At 41.3% G+C, this 26111-nt stretch overlaps 1 protein-coding gene across 1 annotated transcript in view; it reads right to left on the bottom strand.

Moving 5' to 3' along the window:
• HTR3B (5-hydroxytryptamine receptor 3B) overlaps positions 1 to 25541 on the bottom strand; it is a 49738-nt gene extending 24197 nt beyond the window's left edge. The window contains exons 1-8 of the mRNA XM_089673109.1: positions 25499 to 25541; positions 25166 to 25205; positions 20443 to 20495; positions 19582 to 19742; positions 15031 to 15075; positions 12388 to 12497; positions 8331 to 8500; positions 3911 to 4068 (exon numbers count right to left, since the gene is read on the bottom strand). Of these exons, the coding sequence (XP_089529235.1) occupies positions 3911 to 4068; positions 8331 to 8500; positions 12388 to 12497; positions 15031 to 15075; positions 19582 to 19742; positions 20443 to 20495; positions 25166 to 25205; positions 25499 to 25541 (780 nt within the window). The remainder of the gene's footprint in view (positions 1 to 3910; positions 4069 to 8330; positions 8501 to 12387; positions 12498 to 15030; positions 15076 to 19581; positions 19743 to 20442; positions 20496 to 25165; positions 25206 to 25498) is intronic.
• Between the last annotated feature and the right edge of the window lie 570 nt (positions 25542 to 26111).

The following is a 26111-nucleotide window of genomic DNA, read 5'->3' as shown; positions in this document are numbered from 1 at the left end:
CGGAGCTGTCACATTTAGCAGTGGTAGTTGCATTCAGCGGTCTAGCCTGCGATAAAATAAAGAGTTAATGAATCCATGTTTTTTGTGCATTGACTAATGTTGAGATAAATACCCCATGAGATATTATAAGGCAAAAATCCATGTGTTATTCATCTCTGATTGAATTACTACCACTTTCATATTAGAAATCACACTCTACTGGCTGGTAACAGGTGGGTGTGTGTATACTCTGTATATATATATATATATATATATATATATATATATCATACTTTATATACTGTATATATTTAAATTAAATGTGCAATAACCTTTCATTGTGCAGAAGTACAATTTTCCAACTTCTCTGCTAATCTGTCCATATCCATGTATTTCAGTGCAATCCCTCTAACAGGTAATGGTGTGTGGCCTAATAGCTGTTCCCTGCATTACTTGATGTGCAGTTGTGTATTCCATACAACACTTGCTATCCTGTTTCATGGTAATGAGGCTGTATGGCTCATATGCAAATTAACGAGCTGTGGAATTTTAGCTTAGCGAAAGACGACATCTATTTGTAATTCAGAGCTAAACCACCAATTCAGGTCTTACAGACAATAGATAATGATGTTTCATATTTGTTTTCATGGTTAATACAATGCATGGATCATGAAATGCTTAGATTACCTCATACAGGAATCTCTTGTCTGCTTCAAAACTTAATTTTCTATATCATCTACTAATCCTTGAAATCATAGGAAGACATATGCAAGTCAAGGCTTGAAACTTCAAAAAGAACATTTAAAATTAGAATGTAATGATAAATGGTTGATTGGCTTCTTACATGAGCAAAACTGAATAATTATATAACAATGCGTTGATGCAGATGTATATATATTGGGGTATAGCCGAAATACGTCTGAGGACTGCATTTTCAAGGACTTCAACAAAAAGACAAATGTCTTATTTGGTCTGATTAGGAGACATTCAATAGAGTCTAGTTAAAGCACAACTCAACTACCCCCTCCCTGAAGCCACCCCAGCTACCTAAAACTATCACATTATGCACGCCTTTTTGCCTTCAGTACTCTGGCCGGTCCTTCCTCTTCTTCTTCTTCAGTGGCAGTTCTTAAAGTGGTTGTAAAGGCTCAAGATTTTTAACTTCATGCATTCTAAAATAAAAAACCTTCGGCATGCAGCAGCAGCAACACCCAGACCCCTCAATACTTACCTGAGCCCCATCTCGATCCAGATATGTGCACAGCCTCGGCTGTCCTGGGTCTCTCCCTCCTCATTGGCTGAGACAGTAGCGGAAGCCATTGAACCAATGAGGAGATGGCAGGGGTGTGGCTGAGCTGTGGCTGTGTGTGAATGGACAAGCTGCTTGCTGTGGGGGTACTCGGCAGGAGGGAGGGGTCAGGAGCGCTCGCGGAGGACTCAAGAAGAGGAAGATCATTTGTGCAGGGCCTCTGGGATTGAGGACCTACTTTAAGATGTGGGTCATAGAGGTGTTGAGACCCCCTTCCACTATCACTTAACTTTGACTTGGGCACTGGCCACTAATAGGTCAGGTGAGAAGCAGAAGAAATTCTTTGATGCCCAAACCATTTTCCAGATTTGTAATATCCAGAACATGCTGGACAGTAAGCTCCTCCATGACTGCCTATGTGTCTGGTATTGGGGCATGCAGAATGCATCTCTCATTTCCTATTGTCATTGTTTTGATAGAAAATAGAAGGGATCTATTCTGTCTGACCCCATTTGGATATTTTGGACGGTGAGAGAGTTCTGGGCATCAAAAATGCCACTCTTTGCCTGCAACTGTTTATAAACATTGAATATGTTTTTGTACTTGAATAGGAGGTGGTAGCAAAATCTATTTTTACACAAGGGCCCTTTGCTGACTATGTCCACCACCATGTGCCTTCCTGTTGCAGATAGGTTTCTCAGGTCAGATGACACCACAGAATCTGGCATTAAATACAAGTAGCACTCTTATAGGTAGCTAGGGGGAGCTAGCTTAAGTTTTTCAGCTAGGAAGGCTGAGAAGCAGCCTGGGCAGAGTAGGAAGGGTTATTTTAGGTCAGGGCTGACAGGTTCTGCAGGTTAGTTCCCCTATACCTCCCCCTGCTCTAGAATCTTGGAGAAGATTCTAGAAGTAGTGAGAGGGGGTGAGGAGGGGCTGGCCTGCACACTTAGGGGACCCTAAGCCACTAAGCCCGCCCCCTCCTTCATTGCTGCATGGAGAGACAATGCCTACTGGGATATATAATATGCATATCCCAAAAGGCAAAAGGTGCACAGTGCATCATTTGCCTTGGTGAATTATGTGCACGGGGAGGACGGCCTGAACACTTTTTTTTTAAAAAAGGGTAAAAAAAAAACTAAAACCAGCATTATTGAAGGAAAGGAAGGAAGGAGGGGTGGAGAGGAGGGAAGATTGTCTAGAATGGGACATTTTTTTTGTCTATGTGCAGCTTTCTTCTCTATTTTACTCCTTTTGTGATGCAAAAAAAAAAAATCTAAACAGGACACTTCTAGAATCAATACAGCCAACCATGGGCATGGTGTCAGAGTCAGAAGACCAGGCCTTCAAAGTATATTTCCTACTAAATATGATTCAAATTGTGGGTGTTTGACTTTTATTTTTAATTAGACAAATGTTATCAGAGAGATAACATTTGTGACAGGACGAGACTGCCAAGGTGAAATTGGTCATCAAAAGGACACGGGGTTTACACTTTTGACGAGTTCAGGACAAGGCTGCATATGTTGTGAATGGAGAAAACTGCATTTGCAGCTTTCTCCAAGTTTTGGTAATCCTGGATGGGGCTCCCTAGTTTGGAGATTCCATATTGCTTTGGGCGGGACAGAATCTCCAAGCCAGTATCCAGGTTTTGTGGAGTGAAACAGCAGGATGTGTGCCCAGGTGCACACTGCCCTTACAAGGGAGGTTTAGAAATACCTCAGGGCTCCACCCAAGAGAGACAGGAGGTCTCCTACAGGAGTCAGAGAGGCTGCAGTTGGCAGATGGAGTATGAAGGTCTGAAAGAGACAGTTAACAGCCTGAGGAGCTGTGTGCATCTGAGTTATTGGCCGGAGGTCTTGGCCAAAGGAGTCATGTGGGGCTCTAAGCTGTGTGCCTGAAAGAGCTGGTGGTCAGAAGGACCAGTAACTATAGCAGCAGTGCTGCTGAACAGTAGACAGGTGGGCTAGTATTTTCATTTGGACTGTGTATATTTTACTGGAGAACAGGGGCGGACTGACCATTTAAGCACTCGGGCACTGCCCGAGGGCCCAGGGTCAGTAGGGGGCCCCATGATTTTTGGGTGTGGTTTGAGTGTGGGTGAGGATTTAGGGGCCCCATGATCCCCTATTGCCCGGAGGCCCCATGAGTTGTCAGTCCGCCCCTGCTGGAGAAGAACCCCTGCACTGTGTTTTGGACTTGTCTTTCTTTACTGTTAATAAAAGTAGGCTACCAAACCCTAAAATATAGTTCCTGACTGGCGTGAACTCACTTGCAAATGCATCTACCACTGAGCTAATCATCCCCAAATGTTACACAGTATTCACAGAAAAAAACATCTTATGTTAATAAGTTACTTAAAAGATAAATACCATTTAAAGACAGAGGAGTTGATTTACTAAAACTGGAGGGTGCAAAATCTGATGCAGCTCTGCATAGAAACCAATCAGCTTCCAGGTTTTATTTTCAAAGCTTAATTGAACAAGCTGAAGTTAGTAGCTGATTGGCTGCCATGCACAGCTGCACAAGATTTTGCACTCCCAGTTTTAGTAAATCAACCCCATAGTTTACATTCAGCTGGTGATTTTAACATATGTATATAAAATATTAAAAATGTTCCAGATCTTTTTAAATGTAAAAAACAATTAATGCAATTAATGTAATTAATTAACATAATGTACTTACATTAAACTGAACCTGAGCAAAGCTCCCGCCATGAGTGTGTAGGATCTCATAGGTGGAAGGCACAGCTAGAAGCTCCCATTCTCCATCATTAAGAAAAATACTTTTGTCATTCCTAATTTCCTCATAACTCCTCCAGATGGAGAGATTTAGATCATTCACTGCAATAAATGAAACACAGTACAGATAAAACATTTTCAAATCTTATATCAAGTTTGTAATAACATACTACGGAAGATTAGGTCAAGCAAGGGCATAATAACAATGATAATAATTGACAGATGATGAAGTAATATGAATGGAGGATAGATAGCAGAAGGACTGTGCTGTTCTGCATGATGATGACTATCACTTTACTTTCCTAAAGTATATGTGAACCCTCACCTTGTAAAACAGCCTATTCAGTTTAAAATATAACTGAAAGGGAAAACATTTATGTATATACAGTGATCAGTATAAATGAGTACACCCCTTTTGAAAAGTAATCAAATTAATCTTAATGAACACAAGAACAATTTCCAAAATTTTGACAAAACTGCATTTTAGAGAACATTTGTTTAGCTCATTACATGAAAGTAAGGTTAATAATATTACTTAGATTACAAAACTGTCAGCTTTACTCAGATTAGTTGATGCAAAAATGAATACATCCCACAACAAAAACTACTGCATCTAGTATTTTGTATGACCTCCATGATTTGTAAGGATAGCACCAAGTATTCTGGGCATGGAATGAACAAGTTGGCGACATATTGCAACATCTATCTTTTTCCATTCTTCAAGAATAAACTCTTTTAGAGCCTGGATGCCAGATAGAGAGTGATGCTCAACTTGTCTCTTTAGAATTCCCCAATAGGTGTTCGACTGGGTTCAAATCATACTTGGCCACTGAATCACTTTCACCCTGTTCTTCTTCAGAAATGCAACAATGGCCTTAGATGTGTGTTTTGGATCATTGTCATGTTGGAAAAGTGCACAACGACCAAGGGCACAGAGTGATGGCAGCATCTTTTCTTTCAATATAGAGCACTACATCTGTGAAATCATGATGCCATCAATGAAATGCAGTTCCCTGACCCCAGGAGCACTCATGAAGCCCCACAGGAGGACACTGCCACCACCATGTTTCACTGTAGGCGCCATGCATTTTTCTTTGTATTCCTCACTTTTGCAACTCCATACAGTTTTGAAGCCATCAGTTCCAAAAACATTTATCTTGTTCTCATCACTGCAGAGGACAGAGTCCCAGTAAACTTTTAATTCAAATTCTAGGTGGGCTTTTTTAGGAGAGGCTTTCTTCATTGACGACACCAACACAAGCCATTCCTCTGCAGTATTGTGTCATGGGAAACAATCACCCCAGTTTGGCTTTCTACGTCTTTAGCTAACTGCAGTGAATTTGCATGGTGATTTTCTTCAACCCTTCTCATGAGAAGATGCTCCTGTTGAGGTATTAACTTCCATGGACGGACTGGATGTCTCTGTGAGATGGTTGCAGTTCCATATTTGTTAAATTGTTGTATCACTTTTGCTACAGTAATCTGATAAATAAAGCTTTGCTGATCTTCTTGTAGCCTTCACCTTTCTTGTGTAAATAAATTATTTTCCTTCTCAGGCTTTGTGACATTTGCCTTCCATGTGGTGCCATTGCTGACACCATGAAATGGGAAGAGGTTTTCTTTGTTAAGTAACACCCTTTTATAATCACCTGTCTGCTGGACACCTGTTTAATGAATAATTAGACTCACCTGCAGTTGAATTCTTGCTAATTAGGATTTTGTTGCCTAAAATTTAGCTTTGCTCCCAAGACTCTCTGTCACGTACCTGATTGGAGACTGAAATGACGAGGTCGGCCTCACTTGTGTCACTAGCCCTGGAAGTGGAACAGAGGGTGTCTAGGGACCAGGGGTACAAGAGCGCCAGCAGATGTTGTTTGCAGCTATTGCAGTTGGAGACTTTGGAAGACTGATGAACCTCCGATTCAGGATCAGTAGTGATATGCAGAGCTGGTATGGTAGGTAGCCAGGTGTGCACCAGAGCAAGGCAGGAAGCAGGGATGGGAGACAGGAGCAATGTCATAGGAATAGCCAGGGTCATCAACGGGCGGACAGCGAGGTACCAAATCATAAACAAGCCAAAGTCAGGAGCAAAGCCGAAGTCAGGAACAAGTATCAAGCAGGAGAGTAATCAGAGTCAGGTCAGGAACAAGCCGGGTCAGCAACAAGGAAATCACACACAGGAACGAGCAGGACACGGGGGAGCTGAAGACCAGTCAGCACTCAGCACAGGCAGAGGCACTGTTTAAATAGTCCATCTGGCTTCAATCTTCACCGTGCGTGTGCGTGATCGTGCATTTCTGTGCACATGCGCACGTCTATTCACCAGCCGTCTCACAGGAATTCCCTTACACTCTCATTGGATTGTATTGATTTTTACAACATGGTCTTGAATGAATTTGTTAGGAAAAATACTTTTATGTGCGTGCAATCTAACAAATCTTGTTTGCAATCAATGGCCATATTTGTGGGAGTATTTTGTAATATAGCGTCCCATAGAAAATGTTGATTCTGAAAGTAAAGGTTTTCTTACAAATCTGTTGGGGTGTACTCAATTATGCTGAGCACTGTGTGTATGTATATATACATACATACATTCATACAAACATACACATATATATAAAATATAAACATTATAAGAGAAATGTTGATCTGTTGATCTTTACAGTAGATGAGGAATTGTAAGCACAATAACAATAAAACATTTGTAAAAGGAAAAAAAAACATTATAAATACCTTTTTATTCCCTTTTTAGTAAGTGCTCACATACCCTCTGTTCTCAGCTGCATAAGGAGCTTAGAGAGTTAGAGGATGAGAAAGAACAGCACACCGGTCCTCACAGGGAATGGCTGTGCGTGGGGGATGGGGGGTGTGTCAGTACAAACCTGATCACTGGAGGAGAGCAGGTTCAGTTCCCAGCACAGCCAGAAAACCGACCATGCTGTGCTCTACTGCCTAGTGTGGTCACTTTTTAAAGTTGTTGTAAACTCTGGATTAAACTTTTACCTACAGGTCAACCAATAATAAGTCTTACCTGTAGGTACAGTAAATATCTCCTAAACATGCACCATTTAGGAAATATTTGAATGTGTCATCCATTGAGAGTGCTGTACTGTGCCGTGACTGTGACATGCACGGAAGTGACATCATTGTGGTTTGGCCATTCAAATGGCCAGAGCATGCAAACCCAAAAGGAAGACTGGTTAAAGATGGAATCCCTGTCAGTGGTGACAGTGCGTTGCTGGAGGGATCCGTTTTATAGGTAAATCTGTTATAATGTGCTAGTATGGGGTGCATGATAGCACATTATGACATTAACCTGCAGCTTTTGGGGTTTTTTTTTTAGTTTACTACCACTTTAATAAGAAAGCAGAGGGACTGGCAGGAAGTCCAGGAATTTCGCATAAAGGAAGCAATACAAAAAGAACTGGATACTTTTTCATACAAGTACATGGTACCGCAGGCACATATCAGGAATATGAAATGTTGGGTTTACATATTCTTTAAATCATGAATGATTGGTGCGTTTTGAATGAAACCTGTTTTTAGAATCCCCAATAAGCCATAAGATATCCAAAGGTCATGATAAAAGTTACCTTTAAACGATATATGGCTTAATAAGAACTCATTACTAATATGCAAAAAGAGAAGTGAGCACCTAGGGGAAAGATAAAAGCAGCTATGCACACAAATGGTAACCACTAGCCCAATGGATTAAAGTATTAAACATAGAATCGTGCAGCTCTAAAGTAAATATATGATGTCCACAGGGACAGTAAAAACCAATAAAGGTGACTAATAGCTCAGTGATTTAAAAGGTTCCAATGTGATGACTTTTGTGCATCTTGGTCCGGCAAGTAGTGCTATGGTGGTGTTAAAAATGCGCACTCACCGGACGCGCATAGTAATAGCGCTTTGATATAATAAGTCTATTGAAGCCTGACGTTGAAAGGTCCTCCCTCTATGGGATGGGTCATCAGGTAATGTGCCACACACTATGGATCCTTGTTCTTTCCCGGGGTAGTATCACCAAGTATCCATGAGGAATATCAGCCTGTCCAGGGATGGCGGGTCTATGGATTTAAAGTATTCCCCCAAGTGTGTGGCCCAAGACCTCATTACTGTTACATTGAGGGTTTGCTGAATCAAGTGTTGGATGCAAGGCAGTTGAAGTCTATGGCATGAATGCTGCATCCAGCTACAAAGCAAATGACTAAATTTGTTTAGTGTACTTCATTGGAACCAGAACTTATATAGTGGTCAAGAATGGTCAGAACTGCCTGCCATAAGCCCAATTTACTCTAAACAAGCCTTCAAATAGAAGCACTGATTTGTATTTGGAAATCTAAGGAGACTGGCAGGTTTACCTGTATGTAAGCAGCTGCTAAAGGTCAGACTGCAGTTCTGTACATCAAAGGGAAAGGCATAGGTCTCCAGGCTACATGCCGACACCACTTGCATAGGCTTGTTGTTTTTGATGGTCCCAGAGGAGCTCACATAGACATAGGGCAAATCGGGTGACTTTCCATCCTCAACACTATGGAAACATATTATGCAGTTTGTAGAAAAACACATTAATCACAACTTAGGAGAGTGAAAAATTACTGCAAAACCAAGCGGCAGACACTGTACTTCATCTAAAGTCATCAATTGCATAAAAAAGAAATCATTTAATCAAGTTCCGCATCTACAATCCACTGAATGTAAAGGGGGCAGTGGTAGTAAGGTGTTACAAGGAGTGACAAAATTGTCTATATGTAAATTTAGTTGAAAATGTATTTACTTTTCAAAATTATATTTTCTGGTGAAAAAACATAGCTTTTGATCTAGTGGCTCCAATACCTTTTAGTTACTGATAAAGAACAACTATGAAAACCAGGAAAGTCAGAAAGTAAGAAATCTGCTTGTTTCTTCCTAGCCCATTGACTCCTTAAGTTTGGATCGGTTAAGGTGCTACTAAACTCAGGACCCTGCATTCACTATATCTGGTCTCCCACAGTACACAAAACATGGAAGTGCAATTATTTTAGTTAAAATAAAATGCTAAATACCCTTTTTCAGCAGTATATAGCAGTCTTGTGTCCAGCAAAGCACTGGTTAAAGCTTGTAGGAGGGGTTTCATTGTCCCCTGATTGTCCTTTGAGGCTGTATAACCCCTGACCCTCTGTCTGGACAGTGCTGATTGGCCCTGTGCTGATCACATGCACTCTCCCCCCCAAATAAACCCTCTAGCAATGCACACCAAACTGAGCATGTGCATCTTGCCCCCAAGGCTTTGTTCTATCAGTAGATGGATTGGGGACAGTAGAAGAAGGGGAAGACCAGATTAAACATCCTTTCTTGCACAATGAGGAGGATTAACCCCTTAGGCTCCACAGTGAGCATAACAAGCATGCTTTACTGCATTTACAGACTGATTTTACTGTTGTGGGTTTAGTAACACTTTAGGTTAATGCTTTATTTAAATGATACAACCAAAAGTCTACAGTTGGAGTCTGCAAATTAACAGAGCATTGTTAAAGCAGATTTGAGGAAAACCATTCACTTCTAACAAATACTCTAGACTGTAAACTCCTCAGTGGCAGGGAGTGATGTAAATAATTGTATTTACTCTGTATAGTCTGTTAAATACAATATATCTTCACATATGGAAATTATAAAGTCAAGTTGAAGAAACTACAAGACATAAATCCTTGCATTCTCAGAACCCTAAACCAAAGCTGATCCAAAAGAAGATACAAATTTTGGTTCAGTTTCCTTTAACAGGAAAGCCCTTGATCAATATTTAAAAATGTATTTGATTTTTTTATTAGCCATTTAAATTTTAGGCTTCTAGAAATGCATTCAAATCATTTGTGAAACAACCTGCTGAGTTACTACAACCAGTTCCTTAGGAAGACCATGCTATCTTTGTTTCTTTGTGATGACCTTCAAGCAGCGTTATGGCTATGTGAATGACATTGATTTATTTACAGATTCTTTACAAATGGTAAATAATATTTTACCAGGTCTAAACTGACCTTTCTAGCCACAGCCACTCTGGAACAAATCATCCTCAAAGTTCACAAGAGGTGAAGTTGTTCAAGTCAGGTCTCTGTATATGAAAGCCTCAGTGGCAGCAAACTATGTCAAAGGGAGGTTATGGGTGGAGTGTCTCAAAAAAGAAAAGATTTGTATTAAAGGGATCCCCAGTGTGGGGTTTCATTATCTTCACATGTAAATAGTGTAGGGAAGTGACAGGACCCAGAGAAGTTTTGTGAGTGACATAGCTCAGCTCTTACTTTGCAGATTTTAAAGCTGAAGAGAAAATTAAAGTGAAGGTGTTTTTACTGTAAATTTGAAGAAAAATGACTCCACAGTACTTACAGCTACAGGAGTAAGTGGCAACTTGTTTTAAAGATTACATTGCTTATTATTTATTGAGAATATGCAAAAATGTGAAAGTCCATAGCCTGGCCACAGAACTTTCCAGTGGATTCTCTATATAGACTATTTATCACTATTTAGTAATCACACTCCCTTAAAGTGGTTGTAAACCTCAGACATGAAATATGAGCAAAGCATATCCCTCTATAATGTGTACCAAGTGTTTTTTTTTCTGTCTGCTGCCTCATTCCTCTGCTATCAGCTTCAATCACTTCTGACAAGTTTTCCTGACACCAAGAGAAAAATGGTGATGGGGTGGGACCTCCTGCACATTGATAGCCTCAAGCGTTCCTGTGTGCTGTGTGAAAGGGGGGGGTGTCCCTTCCCACCAATCAGCTCTCAGAGATCTCTTCACTGAGCTCTGTAGTATGTAATTTCAGCTGTCCGCCCCATTTTTTCTGGAATCTCAGACAAGCTTTCTACATTCAGCACTTTGAATGGATGTAGAAAAGAGAACACTGCAGATACACAGGTACAACTTATGCAGGAGGATTTTTTTTCATCAGTGTGTTTCACCTGAGGTCAGTAACTTCACTGGGTATATGTACGGGTTTACAACCACTTTAATTTCCTCTACTCAAAGCAGAATTTGATCATGTTAATTAAATTAATACATTTCTAATAAGCATAACTGAGGGCAAATTACATCATATATGAAATGTCAATTTACATTTTTTATGAGAAAAAAGTAATTTTATGATACTGTAGCACCCTCCTAGTCAGGTGTTAGGATGTGTATAGTTAGGTTAGGCATAGCTGTGTTTCTCACCAGAGAGGCTGTCAGGTAAATTCAGTGTGGTATTCTGCTTAACAGAGTGCTGACATTGATTTGTCAGGTCTGCTCATGCTCCTCTGGTGTTGTTGGAGTTGAGAGCCTTCCAGAACATGGGAAAGGGCTAGGCAAATGCACAGCATGAATATGGATACAGCCCTGGCCAATTGCAAGGAAAAGCAGTCCCATTGCATGCTGGGAGTGGTATTTACAGCAGGGGCGGACTGACAACTCATGGGGCCCCCGGGCAATAGGGGATCATGGGGCCCCTGTGTCCTTGCCCAAACTCAAAAAAGCCTATGAAAAAGGTACCAGGGGCATCTCATGGGGCCCCCTACTGACCCTGGGCCCTCGGGCAGTGCCCGAGTTTCCAAATGGTCAGTCCGCCCCTGATTTACAGTATATTCTAGGAACACATGGGTCCAGGGTCTTTCCCAGGAGTGGATTGCACCAGCCAAGCTGGAGGCCGGCTGCCTCTCCTGGCAACTGCTGCCATGTGGCTTCAGGTGGGTCGACCTGAGGGCCTGAAGCTAAAGAGACATAGATCTTGATTTGCAGGAAGCTGGCTGCCAAGGCTCTGTCTGGTATCACTGGAGGGTTTCGCTTGGAAAATTTGAAAGAGGCATCCACTCTTTCCTTGGACCTTGTGAGCACTGACATTGACGAACTTGGAGACACTGTGTGCTTGCTACCTTGGTGTTTGATAGTCAGCATGGGTCTGGAACAGGGAACACTGGCTAGTGTTCTGAAGAGCTGGTCCGAGTGTTGCTACTGCAAAGGAACTTTGCTCAGCTACGTTACCTTTCGGCTGTCGCAGTCTGTAGTAACTGGCTTATACCTGAGGAGCTCAGCCTTGTAACTACTACTACTGCTAAAGGGACTTTGCTCACTTCTAAAACTACTTGCTGCTATACTGTATGTTACAAGGAAGTCTACTATCTACTGTCAGCCAAGACTTCATAAGTGTTCTACTAAGAGATCAGCTAGATGTCCTCAGTGTGATCCCCATCCCTATCCCCAGTTCTACAATAAACTCTAAAAACAAAACATCCCCTAGACTGGTCATTGAAGACAACGAGCTGAAATGTCTGTGAGTGTATTTGGCTGTGGAAATGCACTATTCCTGGCTGTGGGGTGAAGAAAGGGGAACAACAAACAAGTGGCTCCTGCAAGGGTAGCACTATAATACTTTCATGAGAAATGTTATAATAGTAACTTTTACATACAATTCATTAATGACAATATCAGGCACCCAAATGACGTTGAGCGGGAGGGAGATTTCTCCAATTCCATCAAACTGACTGGAGTCCCAGGACAGAAATTCATCTTTCCACATCTAGAATTAAAAAAAGTAACATTGGAAATCGCAACTAATCCACGTGTATAATTATGGGCTTAACTGGTCTTTCCAACAGAAGAATATTTTCTTTCTGCTTTTAAACCTCACATTATACCAGTGTTTCTCAACTCCAGTCCTCATGGACCCCCAACAGGTCATGTTTTGAGGATTTCCATTATTTTGCACAGGTGATTTGATCAGTTTCACTGCCTTAGTAATTACCACAGCTGTTTCATCTGAGGGAAATCCTGAAAACATGACCTGTTGGGGGTCCATGAGGACTGGAGTTGAGAAACACTGCATTATACTAACAATGAGAAGCCCCTTCATTGGAGGGACAGTTGCTTTTTGTCCTATGTGACCATCTGAATTTAAAGCACCACCTGAAAAAAAAATAAAAGTGAGCAGCTACAAAAACTGTAGCTGCTGACTTTTAAAATACAGACACTTACCTGTCCCTCGGTCCAGCGGTGTCTTCACCACCGCTGGTTTCACCGGCTGTCTTCTGGCACCGGCATCTTCAGTGTGGGCACCCGGCTTTGACAGCTTGCGGCTTCACAGACGGGTGCCCACTGCACATGCGCAAGAAGCACTGCACTTTGTGAATGGCCCCATAGTCTTCTGGGACCTATCTACGGGCAGGGAGAGAGGGAGGAGGACAACTTCCACTTCCGATCACCTAGGCCTTGGGTACCTACAGGGGTGGACTGACCATTCTAGCACACGGGCACTGCACGAGGGCCCGGGGTCAAAAGGGGATACCATGAAATGCCCCTGGTATCTTTTTATAGGATTTTTTGGGTGTATTTTGAATGTGGGCAAGGACACAGGGGCCCCATGATCCCCTTTTGCCCGGGGGCCCTATGAGTTGTCAGTCCGCCCCTGGGTACCTATCAAATTCGGGTACCCCCTCCCTCCCGCTCCCCAAAGGTTCCAATCCTCAATAGGGAGCGGGGGAGAAAGGCTTAAAGCGGAACTTCCCCTTTTGGGTGGAGCTCCACGTTAAGCACCTATTTTAATACAACACAAGCTTCATGTTTTGAAAAACCTAAGATGAAAGGTGAAAAAGGCTGTTAAGCAAGAAGGCTCAGGTGATACCGTGAGGAAAACTGTTCTCATCACTCATAGCAACCAATCAGCTTCCAGGTGCCCAGAGGTCTTTAGAAAATAAAAGCAAAGAAAGGAGTGCTTGCTATGGGCAACACAATTTTTTTCCTTCCTCAAGTCTTTGTGAATTTGTCCCAGTATCTTTTATTTTAAAAAGGCTTTTACTTGATACCTGCTGCATATTCACATTCACTCTGTGTGTTTCAAACCTTAAAGTGTTTGGCAAACTTAGTATGGCCCCAAATACAGAATTAGTTCAGGATAGATATAGCTGGTATTTTTCAAACCTTGAAATGTCAGCAAGACATCCCAGCTATGCCCCTGAAACCTTACCCTAAGATTAACATAGACTCTAATGTTAACCCTAACAATAATCCTTTGTTTATAAACAAAGCCATGTGATCATCATGGTGATCATATGCAGGGGCATATTTACCACAAGGCAAACAAGGCATTTGCCTAGGGCAGCATTTTTCAGGGGGGCAACACCGCCCCACTGGAAGAAGGGATGGAAGAAGGGACACATGCGGCTTGGGGACCAGAGATGTGAAGGTCCTGGGGATGTCCAGAGATGTGAAGGTGAGTGTCTCTTTCTCACCTTTTTTTACAGCAGACATCTGTGGACCTGTGATGGCTCTATGGGCAGGCAAATGTAAATGGACTTGTGTCCGCTTACATCAGGCTACCTCCGGTCCCAAACACTTGCCTGAGACAAAGCGGCACAACTAGGAATTGCAATGTGAGTAAAGGCTAAGTTACGCTTGCGTTAGCCCTCGTTTAACCTCTACAACCTGATATTTCTCGCTGGTGTGGGATAGTTTAGGCATGGCCCCATTCTGGGGAATAGGTCGCGTTTGGTTTGTGGTACTCCCTGTCAAGTATGACAGAGGGGACATTTCTTTCTGCTGCCGTGAAGCAAAGCGTTGCGGTCATAGCATGTGTACACCCCTGTCCACTGCCTTTGCAGTTTAAGAGGGAGTAGACGGGGAGGGCAGTAAACTGTGACTTGGCTGCAAGTTTTTAACATCCCTCCAACCACAAGTGTAAACAAGCCCTTAGATCTAGTAATGAAAATAATTCAAAAATAGCTCCTGTTCTGAGTGAATAACACAGGCTGCATTACATAGAACTGGAGCCCTGTTCTCACTTGCATAGTAAATCATTCTTTGTCAACGAATGTAAACATAAATAAAGATGTGTGAGTTTCAAATGGTTTACACTCTTTTCTGGAGCTAAGTTCAGATTGTAACCCAATTGCAGCAACAAGGGGACAGTGGCAGTTGAGCTCTGTCATTCTATGAAGGTCCAATTTTCTTCTAAAAACCATTGATGGATGATTGCAGAGAAAAGGCAATGAATCCATACATGCATTTATGAATCAGTATTGTATGTTTTATGAATCATGAGAGTTCTTCAAGCTTACCTGTCGATACCAGATACTAGTTGTCAGCTTTTGATTCTGTCCATCCTAGAAAAAGAAAATATAATTGATAATGTTATATACTATATGGCCAAACGTATATGAACATCTGACCATCACACTGATATGAGCTTGTTGGAGATCCTATTCCATACCTATGGGTATTGTCAGGATCTGGACCACCTACTGGTGGCATTGTGGTTTCTAGTGTGGAAGGATGTAGTTCTGGTGTTCACCAGCAGGTGTCTCCCAGCAGCCACCAGATCCCAGTAATCAGTTTCTATCTGTTGCTGGCTGTTGGGAGGGTATTTAGTCCCTACCCAGTCCCTCCTCTACTAGAGCCTCTCGCTTCATTGTTTTGCTCTGCTAGCCAGATACTGCTTGCCATTTATCCTGACCCTGATCTGCATCCTGACATTTTTCACACATGTGGTTAGCTCATTGCTGTTTCTTCCAGATTTTCTCTTTTTACGATACTGGAATTAAACGGGTGATTTAAAGTGGAAGTTCTGCTCTTCCTCCTCCTCTCCCCTCAACTATGTGCACATTACTTTTTTGGGGGGGAGGGGCAGCTACCTTGTTTTGACAGGTACCCACTCCCACATCCCCCCCCACCTGCAACCTTCTGGGACACTTCGCCGCAGGTCTCAGGAGGCTGTGGGACCATTCACAGGGCCATAGGGAGGCCTGCTGTTAAGCCAAAAGGAGTCACAGCTGGCTTCCCACAGTTGACATGCCAGTACCGGGGACCAAAAGACCAGTGAAGAACCAGCTCTGGTGAGGATGACCTGGATCCCTGAACCATTTTACAGTTTTTGTAGATGCTCACTTTTAATTTTTGGAAACCTGGCTGAAGAACCTCTTTAAGCTGAAGACCTCCTCATTCAGGAGATGGGACAATGCTGCAGGAAGTAGGATATCAAAAAAAACTCTGTAAAATCATGCTCTTCCAGTAAAAACAGGAGCATGTAAGACTTTGCAATGAAGATCCTCATAATGTATGCAACTGACCAAGAGAGGATTGCTCCTTCCTTAGTAAAATGGAAGTAACACATTCATTTGATGGTTTTAGCCCATAAAAATAATCTTGTTACAGCCATACTCTTTTAGAAGTGTGTCATGACCATCCTGTAAGTAGCTACAGTTTGCACACAAGGGGAAGAACAAATGTAAATGGCAGGGTTCAGTTTGACCTGAATAGTTGATAGAAGACACCATGTTGGGTTTTCCTTGTAAAAGTGATAGTGAACCTAGCTTATTTCACACTTTGTCAGAAATCCATTGCAAGAACCGAAGTGTGCTTTAATTGATTACATGTTGTCTGTGGAGCTGTTCCTGGTTTATCTTTTGATTAAACTGAACGTCACCTTCAGATGACACATTAAACAAATCACCAGCCTCTCTCGCAATTTTAATTAGTTGCAAAGTCATTAATCAGGTTGTTTGGGAGAATTATATTACTTAGAGGTTCAGACTGCTGCTGCTCTTCATAAGCAGATATCTCACAACAGAAACTTATTCTCAATAAGCTTCTCAACTGAGAGACTTGGTGTTTACGCTAAGCAGAAGCTGCAACCACATTTCCATGCATGAACAGAAGCGATGTGAGATGCTTAAAGCGATATTAAAGGCAATGTAGAAAAAAAAATAATAATAACATGTTGTATTTACCTGCTCTGTGCAGCGGTTTTGATCAGAGAGGCCCCGATCCTCCTCTTCTCGGGTCTCCCACTGGCGCTCCTGGCTCCTCCCTCCTGTTGAGTGTCCCCAAAGCAAGCAGCTTGCTTTGGGGGTAACCAAATAGGCTTGCTTCTGAGCCATTGCCCTGCGTGTCCATTTACACACAGAGCCATGGCTGGGCCCACCCCCTCTCTCTCCTCATTCGCTCACTGGCTGTGATTGACAGCAGCCAATGAGGAGGGACAGTCACCAGAGAGCCGAGGCTCTCGTGCACATTGCTATATTCTAGGAACACATGGGTTCAGGGTCTTTCCCAGGAGTGGATTGCACCAGCCAGGCTGGAGGCCGGCTGCCTCTCCTGGCAACTTCTGCCATGCTGCCTCAGAAGGGTCGACCTGAGGGCCTGAAGCTAGAGAGACATAGATCCTGATTTGCAGGAAGCTGGCTGCCAAGGCTCTGTCTGGTATCACTGGAGGGTTTCGCTTGGAAGATTGGAAGAAAGCATCCACTCTTTCCTTGGGCCTTGTCAGCACTGACATTGGAGATGCTGCATAGAATGCATGAAGGTAAAAAATGTTGAACCTTTAAAACTACTTTAAGGACACACAAAACAGTCACGGAAAAGACGGATTGGTGGCTTCACACTTCAATACAGTGCCCAGGTATACTTCAGGCTTTGCCGCCCTCTTCTGACTGGGAAAATCTTTGATTTTAAAAGACAATAAGACAAAAAGGATGTACCAGCCTCATGAATTACTGTAGGCACCATTTATTAATAAAAGAAATAAAGAAATGCAAAAATACTCACAAGAGCCACATAGTCTTAAACTTATAAGATGACTTGAACAGCATTCTCTGAAAGCATCAAAAATCAGGAACTGAACGACATTCCACAACAGAGATAAGAAAAGAATGAGAAAAAGGAGAGAAGCGCCTCTAAGTGGAATAAGTCTTTTAATTCAAGTCTAAATGTAGAAACACTCACATGTGTGAAGTAATCATAAGCTTAAAAACCGTGGTTAACAATAGTTAACGGTGGGGTGGTAACCCGGGTGAAGAGCCGTCATCTTACTGCGATGTGGGGAGGTCAGTTCTCGGCTGGAACAGCGTGGTGGCTGGAGGGAACAGCGGTGAGGCCGGCCGGCGTGCATGTCCTCCCTCAGAGTCGGATGGAACGCACGCTGGAATGTAGCGGCGGAAGTGCACTCCTTTTTCAAGCAGCTCCTTTTTCAAGCAGCTGCTTGAAAAAGGAGTGCACTTCTGCTTTCCACGGCCAGTGCATGCTCCGAAACGCGTCGCAGTGCACCCTGGGATCTGACGTCATCACGGCCACACCACCGCTACGTTCCAGTGTGCGTTCCATCCGACTCTGAGGGAGGACGAGCACGCCGGCCGGCCTCACCGCTGTTCCCTCCAGCCACCACGCTGTTCCAGCCGACAGCTGACCTCCCCACATCGCAGTAAGATGATGGCTCTTCACCCGGGTTACCACCCCACCGTTAACTATTGTTAACCACGGTTTTTAAGCTTATGATTACTTCACACATGTGAGTGTTTCTACATTTAGACTTAAATTAAAAGATTTATTGCACTTAGAGGCGCTTCTCTATTTTTTCTCATCTACAGAAGTTGCTACAGCTTATTTGGAAGCCTTGCCCTCAGTGCCACACGGAATCCTACACTCTTCATACAGTAGCCACTAATACCACAATCAACCCATACTACCATTTCCCAGGACTTTGCAGTGTTTGCGCTGTTACAACCCTTCCTCATTTTTCCAGAACCACAACAGAGATAAGGACTAACGCATGTTGAGGGTTATACTACTCTGAGGAAAAGGGTAGAAGCCTTGAAACTCATTAGCCCTTGTCGCTGTTGTGTCATTCCGGTTCCCATAATGAACAACCAGATTCTTGATGCTTTCAGGGTCTGCTGTTCAAGTCATATTATAAGCTTAGGATTATGTGGCTCTTTTGAGTATATTTGTATTTTTTTTCATGCAGGCTGTACGTTAAGCGTTAAGGTCCACCCATCGAGCAGCCCTGTTAAAACAACTTATCATGCTGGGAGCACACTGGCCGGGATCGGAAAGCCGGCAGGGATCAGTAAGCTCCTAATGCATACTTGCGATCGGGAGCTTTCAAACAGCCAATCACAGCGGGCACACTTTTCAGATATATATTTGTAAAAAGTTTTTAAACCCATTTATTATTTTCCTTCCACTTCACAATCATGTGCCACTTTGTGTTGGTCCATCACGTAAAATCCCAATAAAATACGTTTACATTTTTGGTTGTAACATGACAAAATGTGGAAAATTTCAAGGGGTATGAATACTTTTTCAAGGCACTGTATATCCCTTAATAGTCATAGAGGATATAAATCCACTTTGCATGCTCTAAATGTCTTTGCAAATCCAGATTTTACACCGACATAATCTCTGTGCTGTACACAGCCTGTACACAGAGCAGAGCTAAGGGAGGGACCCAGCTGGCTTCATCCACTACAGGCTGTCTGCAGACAACTATAGGGGGGTGGAGACAAGACCGATCACCCTGCACAAGTAGAGAGAGCAGCAGTGACCGGTCTTTATCCCAGAAAGCTCCTACACAGAGGTAAAGGTTCACACTGGATTACTGCAAAGGAATAAATACACAAAGTACATCAAAATTCACGTAAGAATACATATGACTCTTGTATTTAGACAATATTTGCCTATCCTGGAGTTCCACTTTAAATAAATAGTAAATATGCCCCATGAGCAAATCACACTTTCAAACCCGAACTTTCCATTATGTCTCTGTAAACAAAGATCATTTAAAAGGAATAAATAAAAAACAGTCATCTACATAATGAAATATTGCTGGAACTTACAACATCCAATACTGCGTGGACAAAGAGATCGATATACACCGTGGTAGCCTGGGTCCAGTTTTTCACTGGTCTGACACCTTTGCTGTAGTTCACCAAGAGATTTCTTGTCAAGTAAAGCAAGCTTGAATTCTTCATTTGTGAAAAGTTATCAGTAAAAGACTCTGGGAGGGGAAATACAAAAACATATCATGAGTTATCAGGGGCTATGATGTCTTTTTTTGTGTTCTTCAATTGAGCAGATGTTGTTGTTTGCTACATTTTAAGTAAAGGCTTTCTTTAAAATAATAAACATGTTATTCTTATTTGCTCTGTGCAATGGTTTTGCACAGAACGACCCCAAACCTCCTTTTCTGAGATCCCCCGTTGGTGATCTTGGCTCCTCCTCCAAGCCAGGTTGTGTGCATCAATAGACACACACAGCTAGGGCATCATGGGCAAAGTAATGCACTGGGGCCACTACTAGCCTGCCCTAATTTACACACCTACTGTAAAAATGAATGTATAAATAGTTGATATAATTAAACATAATTATTAGTACTTTCAATAAAAGTGATTTTAAACAATAAGAAAACATACCATAAATCAAAGACTAACCAACACAAGGGCAGAGTACAGGGGGGTTCAAAGAGCACAGTACAGGCAGAGTTAGGAGGGCACAATACTGGAATCAGGAGGTTCTGGGACGCTGCCAGGTCCATCTCAGGACAGCTTAGTAAAAGCGTGACTATCCCGGCAAATCCGGAATAGCAGGTATGATGTAATCCAAGATTATCATGGGGCCCCTATGCACCTGGCCATGCATTAAGACAGCCCTGCACACAGCTTCACTCAGCCCCGCTCCCCCCCCCATTCCCTCCTCACTAGATCTGACTGACAACAGCAGACGCCAATGGCTCCCACTGCTGCCGAGCGTCCTATGAGAAAAGAAAGAGGGGAGAAAAGTTGCTATTCATGGGCACAGAGCTGGATCATGATCACGCTCAGGTAGGTGTTTAAAGAAGAGAGTTGGGGGGGTTTGGGGGGGAGCAGATTTTGAATGCATTAAAGTAAAAAAAAACTTTTATCTTTACAACCAATTTAAAGAAGTTCTTCATCCTGTTATTAATAGGACACTTACCTGTCCAGGGATCCAGCATCATCCTCACCTGGGCCAGTTCTTTGCCGGTGTTTGGCGCCGTCATGTTTAGTGTGGGAAGCCAGCTATGACTCCCTGTGGCTTCTCATTGTGCATGCACAAGCTGTGCCTTGCTTTGTGAATGGTCCCACAGTCCTCTGGGACCCATGACACCCAAATCGCCTAGTCGATCAGATGTGAGAGCAGACATCTGTCAAAACCAGGTACCCCCCCCCCCCAAAAAAAAAAAAGTTCCAAAAGAAGAATAGAGGGAAAGGAGGAGGACATAAAGCAGAACTAACCCTTTAGGGTGAAGTTCTGCTTTAAAGAATATGTAACATTGCACTAAACCCAAAATAAAAACGTAATATATTGCAGCTTACCAATCCTTGGATGTGGTGGCTGCATTTGTTTTCTTTATCCTTTTATTTTACCTAGTGATCCTGCCAGTAACACAGTTCCTGTCTCAGGGTATCTGTATTCTGGATGAAGTAGTAAATAAGACACCTTTGGACAGAAGCATTATTGGTCAGGGGAGAATGGAGTGTTAGACTAGCAGAGTTGAAGCTGAACTCCAGCTAAGGCTGGCCACACAGGTGCCATCTTTATCTGTTAAACCAGCCGGCTGAACACATATGGTGGGATTGCCTGAGAATACAGGATTACTGGATTACAATATATTCAGGAAATATGTGGGATTACTGTACAAAGAGACCCATGGGCATGTTTATTTTATAAATTTGAACCTTTAGTAAAACTACATAAGAACAGGGTACTACGGTATATCATCTAATCAGTGCGGCTAAGAGCTTGATTCCCAAATTTTGGCTTGCCCCAGACCCATCAAGAATAAATGACTGGGCTAACAGAGTGGAAAATATCTATAGGATGGAGGAGTTGTGTCATATTAAAGAGGAGAGAATAGAAAAATTTAGGAGAATGTGGATTAGCTGGTTAATTTTCAAAACATCTAAAAGATATCTGGAACTGGTGGGAATATAGGTGGAAGAGTATCAGAGGGAGTTTTAATGGAATACCCGACAGAGAGAAGGAGATGGGAGGGAAGGGATACAGATATAGATAGATAATCACAAGAAAGGATAGAAACTAGGATTTTAGTATGGACTGGGGAAATTGGTGGGGGAGAAGGTGGCAGGAAGGGTGGGGTAGGGGATAAGACGATGCAAATGTAATTTATGTATTTGTGAAGCTCTTTTTATTATTGTGTGCATTAGATGTTCTTTATATATTGGAAAAATTAATAAAAGATATAAAAAAAAAAACAGCCGGTTGAAGTAAAAAACATAAGTCGATTCCTCCAGCCATACTCTTGATGTGGATGAGGGGAATCCCTCCCACTTTGACATGGTAATAAACTGATCAGCACCACCGGTTATATACGGCGACACTGATTGGAAGAACATTTTCCAATATGCTGGTGGTAGCCTGCACATACATGGATAAAAATTTGGCTGGTCCCTACTGAAACGGCCAAATTGTGATCCATGTATGGCCAGCTTAGCACTTTATAAGCAGTTACAGCAAACATTTTTTTCCATTAGGGGTAAAGGTTTCACATAAACCATAACATAACAAAATCTGACCATTGCAAGCACTCCTGTCAGTGTTAAATGGTTTGTCTCAACTCTCTGACTGCTACTTTGCCTTGTCAGCTTGTTCTGTTAACGGACGTGGAAAAGTGGCAGACTTACCAGCAGGATTACCAGGTGAAAATAAAGGAAACAAACCTAGAAAATGAAAACTTATGTAGTCATGGCAGCTAAGAATTGACCAGTTGAAAATTCATACATTTTTGTTTTAGGATTTAATACCGCTTTATGTCAGAACTTTTTTGCTATTTTTGAATAGAGTAGGAGATTTTTTCGAAGCGAGGACATGTCCTCTTGTAGAAACTTGTCCCCAGAAAGGTTGTTCCCATTGAAATATTTCCCCTAAACTATTATTACAGTGGCAAATTTTGGCTTTCCCATCACTTTCTGTGCCAGAGGCAATTGTCTTCAGGGCAAGTAGCGTGCAGGGGTGGACTGACCATTTGGAAACTCAGGCACTGCCCGAGGGTCCGGGGTCAGTAGGGGGCCCCATGAGATGCCCCTGGTACCTTTTTCATAGGGTTTTTTGAGTTTGGGCAAGGACACAGGGGCCCCATGATCCCTATTGTCCAGGGCCCCATGAGTTGTCAGTTAGCGTGGACACAATCTTTCAAATGTTATACAAAACAAAAACATGTGGGCTTTACATACACTTAAATCTTTACAGTGACTGTACAGTATATATTGAAAAAATTCAGAACCAGCCATCACAAGCAAGAGAATGAAAATATGGATAGATTATAAGGCAAAAATTCACAAAAACCATTCTGCACAAAATTAGAATATAATGTACATAACAAACATGAATAAAATGCAGGAGAATAGTTCAAAACTAATCTTTGAAAGTATTATTTCACTGAAAGAGTAGCTGATGCTTGGAATAGACTTCCAGCAAAGATAGTGAGTCAGGCAACAGTAAGTGGATTCAAACAAAACTGATCTATACTCAGACAACAAAAAAAAAAATACAGTGTGTATGTGTGTGTATATATATGTACTGTATACTGTATATATATATATATTTTTTTTTTTTTTTTTATTTATTTTTTTTATTTTAAATGATATATTATACTACTTAATTATGGTACAAACTCAGTGTAGCACATTATTCTGTCCTCACTCTCCATTGTTTCTATGGAAAAATTATATATTATTATTATTATACAGTATGTATAAAGCGCCAATGGTTCGCTCAGCGCTGTACATTACAAAGGAGGACAGAACATGTGACAGAACAATACCAATACAATGCAAAACATGAGGGGATCGAGGGCCCTGCTCTTTCGAGCTTACAATCTAGGATATATATATATATATATACACACACTGTATTTTTTTTTTTTGTCTGAGTACAGATCAATCTTGTTTGAATCCACTTACTGTTGCTTGACTCACTATCTTTGCTGGAAGTCTATTCCAAGTAGCAACTACTCTTTCAGTAAGATAATAGTATATTTAAAAAAAAATAGACAGACTCGATGGACCACTTAGTCATTTTTTTATGCCATCACTCTTCTATGTTTCTATGAAAATATTGTCACAACCACTGCATTTACAGATTATTTTAGATTCAATGTTAATCAAAAATAATAGCTATAACACTAACAAGAAAAAAAACACATGATATTATATTTCATTTTATCTTTAATTATTGTAATCTATTGTATCTGTTATAATAATGTTTAATCTATCGCACCAGAAAGAGGAAATTAGAAATATATTAAAAAGTACTTTGGTGTACTTTATCATCTCTGGATGTGACATTCCCATTAACCGCTACTTATTTTCAAACTAAGCTAGCTCATAGTAGGCAGATTGGAATCAACTTTAAACAGAATGGATTAGTTACCTTCGTATTTGTTGTGATTTTCTAAATAATAGATCAGGAACATAGAAAAGCTTATGAATCAGATTTCTTGTTTTATTCAAAGTAATGTCTAGTACACACGAAAAGAAAATTAGACGAAAAATATCGCTTTCGGAGTAATCTTCTGATAATCTTATTGTTAGTACACAGCTTTAGAGAGCCGACCACAACAGTTCATGCAAAATTATCTGAAGGGACAAGCACAAAATCTTTTCTCATGAGATAACAGATCAAATGATTTTCATTTAATCAGCACAATATTCGCCCATAAAAAAATCGAGTGACAAAGACCAGGCATGCTCAGAAACAAAAGAATACATTACAACACAATACATTACATCATTTCAGGAGCTGTATTCTGTTTTACTAGAATTTGTGTAACTCTAGTAGCCTATTAGTGTTCCATATAAGACTAGAATGCAAAAAAAACGGTCAATATTATCATCAATTCATCAATATTATCATCGTGTGTATGAGGCTTTAGATTGCACATGTCATGGGCAGCAAGTCCACTGTTGCTTTTCTTTTAAAATTCGTGGGACCTTCACTTGCAAGGCACGGGCATGGAAACTACAGGTTAATTGGGTAAGTACAACAAGTGTTAGTAATGGAGGGCATACTTATTTAAAGTGGATATAAATAGGGAGAATATAATAAAAACTCAGTTCTTATAACAAAAAAGCACTACATGACCTCTAGATTGTGGTTTGGTGATCAGCAAGGTAGGTTTGGTGGATCACTTCCTATGCCAGTGTCCAATGACCAGGAGTAAAAGAGATATATTGTATGTTTGCTTTCATTTTCATAGATAACCATGTAAAATTTTGATTTTGATGGTTATGTATAAACATGGACATTGTGCAAGTCAAGCTAAACATATCAATTGCTGAGTGATTTTTAGCATAGTTGACAAAACCTCTTCTTAAAGGGTCAATTCACCAAGAAGTGGTATTTTGGTTGATGCTGGAGATTTGAGACACCAATTTAATTTACCTCCTAAGGACTTTGGTGGCTAGTTCTTTAAGCATAGTCTCTAGACTAACCCACCAGCCACAGCCTTTCCACAGGGGTCTCCCATTCCCCCTTGGAGTTTTAACATGCTTAATATAAATATAAAATGGAAAAGTAAGACTCTACTGCTGTGAGAATCCAAGGCAGGTAGGACATAGTGAAAAATTATGACAATGAAATCTTAGCATTCTATTAAAACTATAAGAAACCAGAAGAACCAGAATTTATTCTGAAATGTAAGTTTTGGATGAGGAGGTCTTTTAATCATGAGAAGTAACAGCTGTCATATATACATATTTGAAAAGTTTCACTTACCTGATATATAAATGATCAGTATAGCTAAAAGCGTAAATGCCATCTGATAGAAGATTTTAGAGCTTGAACACGATGTGCAGCTTGAGGCTAAGAAGCTAGTAGAAGCCATACAAAGCCATATACAAATACCTCAAGGCCTGTAGACGGATGAAAAATCTACTGTTACCTGAAAATTATTACTGTCCATTTACCCTCCTTGCTCTGAGTAATCCTATTAAAAGTCTGATTTCATCTTTTCCAAGATGAAAGAACAGGAGATACCACAGATCCTTGGACAGCACCAAATGCACGGCTAATTTGATTTTGCACACATCTTTTACCTGTGGCTTGGGTCCAGATTGCATGAACGAGTCTCATTTTGGTTAATCAGAACACCCAAAATAGCATTTGTGAAAGAAAAGATAACCCTACTTCTGATCACTGTGACCTAATGGAAGTCATTAAGAGTAAGTGATGAGTGGATGGTCATGCAGAAATGTAAAAATCCATATCTACAGTATATGTCTAAAAAGAATAAGTGGAATTTAATTTTTACAGAAGAACTTCCCTCTTATTGGCATTCAGATACAAATGCAGGATACAGACGACTCCTTTCTTAAATATCTATATCCAT

Source organism: Staurois parvus, unplaced genomic scaffold, assembly GCF_062004578.1.
Source record: "Staurois parvus isolate SC_StPar_1 unplaced genomic scaffold, SC_StPar_1.0 ptg000135l, whole genome shotgun sequence".
NCBI classification, from domain to species: Eukaryota; Metazoa; Chordata; class Amphibia; order Anura; family Ranidae; genus Staurois; species Staurois parvus.
This window is presented reverse-complemented; position numbering and strand designations above follow the sequence as displayed.